Raw genomic sequence first — 10191 nt, 5'->3', positions numbered from 1 at the left:
GACGCCGACGACGATGAAGACCGGGTTTAAAGCACAATGGCGCCTGCTTTTCAGTCCTTTCGCTGGTGAACAATACCGTTTATTTAACATCGTTTAAAAGTACAAAGCCTGTTAATTAATGGACGGGGTCGAAGAAGAGAGACGTGGAAGCCAAGGGAAGAGGAACTCGAACGTAGGAGGGCGAGGGGAGGACATCCATGGCGACGGGGAGCCATTGCTAGAGCGGCTTTTACCACACCAACGTCGCGCTATTGCCTCGGCATTGCTATTTCTGAAGGCAGCTGCTATTAGTCCAGCGAGAGCTACCAAGGCACAGCTTCTCCGCTTCCTTCTCTTCTTCTTTCTTTCTCTCTCTTTCTTTTCTTCCTTTTTTCACTCCCTCACCCTTCTTTCATTCTTCTTTTGCTCATCTTCATTGTCACGGGCAAAACTAGGCTACTACCGCTGCTACTACCACGCTTTCTCTCTCCTCCACTTTCGTTCAGTGTCTTCTTTCCACCGATTCTTTTCCTGTTTCTCCCTTTTCTGTACTCTTTTTTCTCTCTCTCTCTCTCTCTCCTTTCTTCTTTTTGTTCCTCTCCCCTTGTTCTCTCGCGAGTCTTCGTTGTGCAATGAACAGAGGGTGCTGTGTGCGCGAGCGCGAATACTGTTTGGCCTTTCCGTGTTCGTTGGTGAATCGGTCGGAGAACAGCGGTTTTTTAGTTAATTAATTACTCCGTTAAAAGGCAGCTTCGTTCTTCTTGCTCGTTTCTTGGCTGGGTTACGATATTCTAGAACTTATCCGTTGTAATGGTAGCGGTATTGTTAGAATTGTTTTATTATCGTGTTTTATCCTGGCGAATGTTTGCATTTCTTGTGAATTGTAAATGGAAAATGTAGAATAGGCATTGTGAATGTTTCAACGTTTGAAATAACGTATTGTGTGATTATTTAGAAGTTTCTTACGGAGATTTCGTGTCGTGACGTCGCTCCGTTAGTTCCGTGTGGCAGGGCAAAATGTAGATAGTAATTTACATTTTGTTCCAATTTGACAAACGTAAGTAATTGAAGAAACTTTTGCACGAAACGTGAATTTTTATGTGCAAAAGCTTCAAAGGAGGCGTAATTCCTTAGAGGGCACCAAACGAACAAATTCTATGTTTGAAAGACTAATTTCTTTGGTAAAATTTCTGCAAGAGAATTTTATTCATACGCGTCTTTCAAGGAACACACGTGCCAAGGAAGAAAAAACTTTTCGAAAGAGAAAATTCTACACAGAGGAACACGGTTCTTTCGTTCTCGATCTAAATGTCGCGAATCTTTTCGCAAAAGACAGTGACCTCTTAAAAGAATATTTCTTACGAGTAGTTCCTCCAACGAGTGAAAAAACAGGGGGTGCAAAGCTCGTTGGCAGAGCAGTTGCTGCATTGTCGATCGATCCACAGACCCATTCTACGTAGGAGCCTGTTCCCGACGATGAAACGTGGAAATTGGAAAACGTTTCCTGCATTTCCTGTCTGCGCGGAGACGCGACGTCGCGCCTAGGAGAAACAAACTTATTTCACGATAAAAAATATCGAGACACGAACGTGCGGTAATTTTCTGGAACTGAACGTTTCTTACAATCGAAACGACATTTCGGAAAATTTGTATATCTTCAGTGAAATCTTGCAACGTCTTACCTGAAGAAAAATAATCTTTTCACGCAGTGTACAAAAACTTTTGTGGGCGACTGCAAATATAATGCAAAAAAAAATCTTGTTAACATTGTTTAAACGCTTTATGGTTAATTCAATATTTTACATCATAACTGCAATAAAAGTATGTCAACATAAATTTGACGAATAATGGTTCTTTCTCTAATTTTAACCTTAATTAATTCCGGCAATATCGGCCTCCATTGACGTCTGTTGACAATTAACGTGTTAATGATATCCAATACAGCTGTAAAATCGACCAATTATACAAATAAAAAAGAAAAAAAACAAAACAAATATAAAAAAGGTTATTTGTATTTTGCAACCTTGTTCTTTATTTCAACGATCATCTTCTTCTGCTCTCCCTGTTTCGAAGTCAAAGTAATTTATGCGTGATCCACGTCAGAAATGTTGCACCGTATAAATTAACGCCTGGAGCAACGTTATCTCGATGATAGGTCCACGTGGTCGTCAACGAGAAACAATGGTCTGTTTATCGACCTTAACGATCTATTATTCGACGTGGAAGACTACTGGACGTATTAATGAGCCGTACACATTGTAGATTAATAGGCCGCGTTATTATCCGTGCAACAAGGCGCTTCTTTTTCGTCGTACAAAGAATCTAATTCCAACAAATTGCCCGTCTTCCGTTGGCAAATATGCGACTCTAGACGTGTGACGCGCGAACGGTATTGTGCGAAGCAAACGTTGCGTATTTTACGAGGGAAAAATTCAGATTATAGCTGTGCCAGGTGGTGTGATTTCTTATTTGAAAGGGAAATTCCAGGTGTAACGAGATTTAATTGATCACTGGGTTTTTCATGGTGCGAGTGGCGTAATCACATTATTTTCCTCGGCAGTGCAACTTTATGAAAAATTCTTTTATTAGGTGAATTACGATATTATTTTTTTTTTTTTTTTACTGTAGAATTTACCTGACTAATACTCGTGTATAATTCGTGTATATAATAATGTATGTATATTATCGCATCTATCTTGACATGGTTTTACATTGGAAATTTTCAAAGATCGACGTAGTAATAGCATATGTTCTTAGAACATTCTTCATCTTATGGAAATTTGACTCTTCCGTCGGTTTTTCTTTTATAGCGTGTCTCTTTTCATTATTCCCGCTGATCATGCATACAACTTTCTTAAGTTTCACTGCATTAGCCCCGTTTAGCGTTCCTATTCCTTCTTTGATATTCTTGTATTTTATTTTACGTTGTAACTTCTGGTCTGGTCCGTTTACACGCCTCTTTCCTTTATCAGTACAATTCTTTCCTCTGGTATCGCTAGAAATAGTTCCTTAACGTTCAAATTCCTCCTTTGAGATTCTGCACTTTCCCTTTTCCTTTAATATCTTTATTTATCTTTAGTTATTCCTTTTTTTACTGCAAGCAGATTCCTAGTCTGCGTAAAATCAAATTTTCACCGAATTTCGAACAAATTTCCATCAAGTCTACAAATTACCTATCAAATCTGCCATTACCTGCCATTTCACATGGACGTACAACTCGTCCACAAAATTTCTCACTGCTAAGAGAAAGATCCTTGTCGGACGCGGAAGATCGACGCGAAATCATTCGCGGAGATGCGTATATTCGGTTCGAGTAGCGACAGAGAGAGAGAGAGTAGAAGTCGAGCTTTCAGCCTCGAGAGCTTTAAGCTTGCTTGGGGACGATCATTTTTAATCACGCGGAGACGGAGGGCTAGATAGAGGGAGGAAAGAACGGGAGAGTAGCGGCGCGTGTACCTGTGTGCAGGCGTTTTGTGCTCCCTCCTTTGTCGCAAGGGCGGCATTGTTCTCACGATTCTATAGGATCGCAGTGTCGGGGTCCTCCGCGAATTGTTTTCTTCGCGAATCCTGTACAAGCTTTCTCTCTATCTCTGTGTATGTCCTAGACACGATTACGTCCACTTTCCTGGGGATTACGGTGCCTCGCCTTTGAGAAATAGAGTTTTCGTGGCCCTTTCGTTATACACGCGTATCTCTCTCGAAGGTCTTGTAAATTTTCGTGTAAGAGAGAATTGTATGTAGGTACAGGAAGTTCGTGTTGTATGTCTGTTGTATTGTTCATAGTCAAAACGAGTAGGAATTACGTAACAGAATAGTTGACGCAGAGTAGAATTTAACCCCTTGTTTCATGATTTCTTCTGGCAGCCGAAGTAAACGTTAATACGGTGTTAAGTGAGCATTATCGAAATAATATCGAACATCTCCGAAAGGGAATTAGAATAGATTCAAAGATACACGAATAGAGCTATTACAGAGCTATTTGTGAAAACCTTATGACAGAAACATTAAAAGATTCTCAATTTCTTCTCAAACTCTGTTCATTATCGCGCGTTGATTTCATCCCCCAAAGCAAACCTCAATTTTTCTCCAATTTCCATCCAGATTGCGGAGATAAAACGAAAAAAAAAAAGAAAATATGAAACAAAGTAAAGAAGCCCCCATTTTCCTCGTTTAACCAGATAAGCCGCAAAATGCCGAAGCAATTTGAGCTCGTCAGTGGATTCCTCGGCGGCGAAGGGTAAGGGATCGGCGCTCGCCGGAGGGAAGCGTAGAAAATGCTCGTTCCACGGCCTTCAAGGGTTAAATAGGGTTGTCCTTCGCCAAGCGCGGGAGAGGATGAATATTCCTCCTCTCTGACTGTCCCTCTCTTCTGCTTGGCTCGCTTCAACGTCGATGAGTGCGCAAAACCAAGTCGTTTCTTTAACGCACGTCAAAGAACTCGAAGGACGAAGAGAAACGAGGAAGAGAGAGAGAGAAAGAGAGAGAAAAGAATAAGAGGGCTAGGTAGATAGCAAAAGAGAAAAATAGAGGCTACGGGAACCGGCAGAAATACTTCATTACGATGAAAGCTTTGCTCCTGCCTTCTCAAGTCTCCTCTTCCCAACCCCTTTCCTCGCCCTCTCTTTCTATCTTCACCGACCATGTGTTTCACAATCTCCCTGTTTTCGTGTTTGCACGTACCTACATCCACCACCTCTTTGTCAACTTTCCTTCTCGCCCCCTCTCCTTGTGTCCAACCTTCCTCTCGCCCACCATCTCGTTCCTCCAAGTTCTTCGTCTTCGTTTTCGACGTGCACCAGCACGTGAAAATGCGTTTCGCGTATTGTGCGAGTTGCGTGGCGCGTTCTCGTCACGTTTTTATGCAACGACAATACGGACCGGGGTATTTTAGAGAGGAAGAGAAGAGGAACAGCCGGAGGAGACGAGAAGGGGAATTACGACGATCGATGCAGGCACGAGTGGAGACTCGCTCGGTGATCACCTCTGAGTAATTGAGTCTGCTACGAATGGGACGATCGCGTCCCGTGAATTACTTTACTCGTTCAGGATACGATACTGTAGACAGTTTCGTGGAATTTGTGTAATAGAATTTACATGATGATTGTTTTGTACTTTTCTTTCTGAAGAATTTACGTAAGAATTGAAAGATCTTAAAATCGAATAAGCAATATCCACTTTAATTTTCTCAATATTCTCCGTCACTAAATAAAACTCGAAACACTCGAGGAATCGTCATCCCCTGTCGATATAATTTGCGTGACAATAAAAAGATCTTGAAGTTCAATATCCCAAGACAAAATATTCATTTTAATCTTCTCAATGCCACATTAGAACACCAAGTCTTTGAGAAACGTTTCATTGCCACTGCTTCTTGATGGTCTAAATTTAAAAAAAAAAAACTTAAAAAAAATTTATTAGTTCGTTTAATCGATACAAAATATCCATTTCAATTTCCTTGACACCACACACTCCCTCCCTAATCAGAGTACGAAACCCTTAAGAAACTTCCCATCGCCATCCCCATTGGGTCTAATCGATTCTCATTCAATTAACATCCACCCTAACTCGCCTCTCAGGAAATACGATCGAAGAACCAACCCCTTCCACGCTATCCCTTTCTAACTTACTCGAACCAAAGTAGAATCTTCCATCGAATAGAAAAAGGACATGGTCCAAACAGACAGAGAAAGGATGGAAAAGTTTTGGTGGAGGAACAGCGGGTTACAGGAACGTGCAATAACCAGATTAGCTTCTCCCAGTTGGATTCACGTGTTCGATACAGGGCTCAATCTCACTTCCGCCATAGTTTTCGCTGGAGAATCGCGAGTACGTGTCCGGTTGAACGGCTGGAAGATAAACGCGGACGTTTATCCGCTAATCGACGTCGTAAAACCGACGTTGCCTGTCGATGACGTTTCATCGAACGTCTACACGCCGCGCAGATGTGATCGTAATTGCGTGTACATCGCGCGAAACGTTTCGCGCGAGCATGAGAAAACGCGACAGCTTGTTCGTTACGTTAATCACGAACGTCGCGTTTCATTGGTTCTTCACGGAGATGCGGATGGCGTTTCGTCGCGAGTCCTAGGATTTGATTAAATCCGTCCGCTTGGGAAGTGTTGATAGTTTGAAGCTGCGTTTATGGGATGATTATTTGGTGTTTTAAATCTTGCTTTGTTTTGGCTCTCTTCTCATTGAAATCGAATAATAACTGTGACGATATTATTACGATAAATTGCGAGAAGTTGTCATTTTCTAGCTTTTTGTTTGCTGAAGCATATTGCAATATGATAAGATATTAAATGGAATTGATCGATGTTTCGATGTTATAAATTTTCTGCGTTTTTGCGTAAATGTTTGCGTTTTGCAACAAAATGTTGCGTTTTTAACGCTAAAACTACCACACCGGTCACATTGACTGGTTTTACAACTTTATTTTAAAATTCCTACTTTCTGTTATATTTTTTTCGCAACAATAACTAAAAGAATACAATAAATTTTATTTTGTTTTTTATGTATTCAAATTGAAAATAATTTTGTATCAAAGCTACTTATACCAATACCAGTCAAAATGATTGGTACTTGTCAAAGTGTAAAAGGGCCCAATTAACCAGTTTCCTCGTTTTGTGCAACTTCCCACACGTTTTTCAAATTTTTACTGCGTATCATTCAATATGATGATATCAGTTATCAGGAAAACTCCGGATCGATCGCTAGATCGCAAGATGCTAACACTAGAAATACCACATCAATGAAAATGGCTGGTTCTACAATTTTATAAATGTGTCGACCCTCGTTTAGGGATCATTTTACGGATCATCGTTAATAAAAATGTACTACATAACATGGAATTCCTTCTGTAAGAAAGTAACAAATCAATAAATATAAAAATATTCTATTATTGCGTATTTTTTAAAGACCAGTCATTTTAACTGATTTTAGTAGAAATAACTTCGTGTTAACTATCGGCAGTTCTAATGTTAAATTCCTACTTGGTTTACCATTTACGAATCATTATAGTTATTAAATATTATTAGATTCAAAAGATATTTACTAGCAATAATCTAGAGGGAAGTGTATCGTATACTATTAAATGGTATCATTGCTGTTCTAACACACAGGTGTTCTGCATCTTTATACATAAATTCATATTTGTATTCATAAGTTTCATCATCCTGAGTTTCAACGTTTACATATAGTTGTCTCCTACATCTACAAAGAGCTGTCTCTATCGGTATGCACAAACTTTCTTTCAAACGTCTTTCAAACAAATTTAATCTTTCCCAACTTATATTTGTAGCAATGGTTGCAAGTAATAAGACTCTTATTTTATAATCCACAAGAAAATCGACGATAATCTAATGCAACGATAAAATCCCATATCGAATCTTGATGCTGAGCAAGAAAGTTGATTTTTATCTCGAATCGAAATTTCCATTTAGAAGCTATTTCCAGGCGTTGGACGAGCGCGCGCGTTTGCTCAGGCTTGGCAAACACCATCAACTTTTAGTTGGTTAACTGTTCAGTTGGTTCGAGAATAGAGGGAAAGAGAGAGAGAGAGCGTGTGTGTGTATGTATGTGTGTGAAACCGCGTGTGCATTCAACTAGTTAGTTGGGCAACTAAAAAGTTTGCACTCCGTTGCAAGCCGCAGCCACCTAAACGGTTGGTCAACTGCGGCACAGCTTTCGCGTTCGAACGCGCTTATGGCAACGAGTAAATAACTGACCACTTCGCGCGTCTCCTCGTTGCATCCCTTATTTTTCGCTTTGTATTACACCAATCGATTTACTCAATTGCGGCGTAGAATAGAATGTTTTGTAAATGGAAAGATTTGCTTGTCACGCAATAAATAAACAATTTAAGTACAAATTACACTACTTTTATTATAGTAGAGAATTTTAATAATTTAATAAATTCAAAACTTGGACAAACGCTACATTATTAATTAGTAAATGATTCGATTAAACCTACCTGCGTATAAGGAACCTTAAGAGAATATCGTAGAACACACTATGAAATTTACGAGCGGAAAGAATTAATGTCTTCTCCGTTTCTCAAATCTATCTACAGAATTAAAAGTATACTTAGATAAAATTGTAAAAACAGGTTCCAAATTTTTGACCATCGAACAGCGAGAAGTGCGCTTAACCTCGACGGTAGATAAATTTAAAAACAGCCGAATCTTCCCAAAAGTAGTAAAAAATTTAGCTGGGGAACAATCTCCTTCGTACCACGATCAAAATTCCACTCATCCGCGACATACATTCGCGTCATGAACCGTCGAAATCGCTGCACCCCTGAGGCGTCAGCAAGTCAGCTCGCGAGTTAACATTTTCCCCGGAAACCGCGAGAAAGCTGGAGGAGGAAAGTGGATCACGGCAACATTCCACGCGAGATTCCAGCGACCGAACCACAGCCTTTCCCTCCACCGAGTACATCGGTTCCTCGAATCTTTTGTCGACTTCTAGTACGGCATACGAAGAGAAGAAGGAGGAAAAGTGAATGGTACAGTGGAAAGAGGACAAGCCGGGCCGAAGAAGGAGACGCGGGGTCGTGGAAACGGAGGTGGAAGGGTACAAGAGGGTGGTTGTAGGATGAAATTTGCAAATGCTCCGACAAGCCAGCTACGAGGAACTGGCAGCTACGAGGAACTGGCGGGTGGAGGGGCGGTGAGTACGGGGTAGCAGAGAGTTGTATATCAAGTAGAAATGCGCGCGGTGCCAGGGATATGGCGGTAAAAGAGCGACGAAAAAGTGTCGCTTCGACAAAGGGTGTAAGCTGGAGAAGAGAAAAGGGGGGTGGGAGTGAGGGATGGAAGGAGAAAAAGAGAGAGGAGACTCGAAATGGTCGAGGAAGAGGATAAAGAGAGAGGTAGAGAAAACGGAGAGGGTGGAATCCCGCGGCAGAGGGAGGTGGTTCGAGCGTGCGCGCATCATTTTTGCCGAGGAGCAGGCACTTCCCTTATTCGTCGTCGCCGGGGGAACGCCGGAGAGAAACCGGGGGTAGAAGATCCAAGGCGAGGAAGAAAATGACGGATAAAGAAGCTTCGAGGGGTAGCTGCGGGAACAGGCTTTGTCGATTCCCGGGTATTTAACGGAAATACCAACCGGAATACCTTCGTCCCCGTTCGTCTTTATCTCCTTTTCTTTTCCCTCACGGCTTCGCCGCCCCCCATCCTCTGCTTATCCTTCTCTGTCCCTCTCTCGCGTTTTCTCTCTGTACCGTCAGCAACGAATAATTCGAGCGTGTGTCGAGACTCCGCCGAACCGACCGCGATCAACCGATTTTCAAAGGAACGAATGCTGAAGATGTCGTTCTCGTGGCCTTGTGTTTGGTGAAAACTGTAAATATATATATATGTGTGTGTATATGTACTGGAGAAATTACAATATAGTTAGATCGTTTAGACTTTAGAATGCGAGTATGTTGCAGTAATAGACAGTTGTTTGGTGTCTGATTTTTACTCAACTTCTTTTTCGAAGTTTTTCTTCTTTTTTGTTTGGAGTAAAAGAGGTGGTAGTTTTTTAATGTCTTTTTACACAGCGGCACCTTCAGTTTCACTAATTGCATTCGCGAGACGGAGGTAAGGGGTTCGTATATATATAGCAGTTGGTTTTCGCATAATGAAAATCATGATATATGCTTACGTCGACAGGAATTTATTTGCTCGAATTATTCCAGATCGCAGGAATATTTTCCTCGATTATCCGCGAAAGTTTTCGTATATTTGATAAGAAAGCTATATTTGCAGTCTAATAGAACTTTGTTTGATCCCGTCGTGTGTTCTATAAACGGTTCCACAAATCAGACGAAAACTTTCGCAGACTTCACTGAATTTCCTAATTCGTAAATTATCCATTTCTTCTCCGAAATCTTTCAAAGTAAATATTCTTCAGCTCGAAACGAATACATAATTCCAATCAATTAACCATTGCTTACATAATTCAAATCAAAAATACTAAATTTCTTATAAAATTAGCAGGTGTCCTAACAGTCACGAACGGAAGTCTTACAACGTGACGACTCGTAGAAAAAATTAGAATACAAAATTTCTGCACTCACCCAGCCTCTTGGATATCTCCGAGTTGTGCATTTTCGGGTTCTCCTGCGCGATCTTCCGTCGTTGTAATCGTGACCATACCATGAATGCGTTCATCGGCCTCTTAATGTGTTCCACCTGCGCCTTCTTCGCGGTCGGCCCAAGAGGGCTG

General features: G+C 41.1%; 1 protein-coding gene across 1 annotated transcript in view; it reads right to left on the bottom strand.

Annotated features, from left to right (window-relative positions):
- LOC100745025 (transcription factor Sox-19b) overlaps nucleotides 1-10191 on the bottom strand; it is a 139451-nt gene that overhangs the window by 21842 nt on the left and 107418 nt on the right. The window contains exon 5 of the mRNA XM_033321799.1: nucleotides 10043-10191. This exon is cut by the window's right edge and continues 27 nt beyond it. Coding sequence (XP_033177690.1) covers nucleotides 10043-10191 — 149 coding nt within the window. The remainder of the gene's footprint in view (nucleotides 1-10042) is intronic.

The sequence above is a fragment of the Bombus impatiens genome, unplaced genomic scaffold (genome assembly GCF_000188095.3).
Source record: "Bombus impatiens unplaced genomic scaffold, BIMP_2.2 scf_0498, whole genome shotgun sequence".
Lineage (NCBI taxonomy): Eukaryota > Metazoa > Arthropoda > Insecta > Hymenoptera > Apidae > Bombus > Bombus impatiens.
The sequence above is the reverse complement of the archived record's forward strand: the minus strand, read 5'-3'. Positions and strand labels throughout refer to the sequence as shown.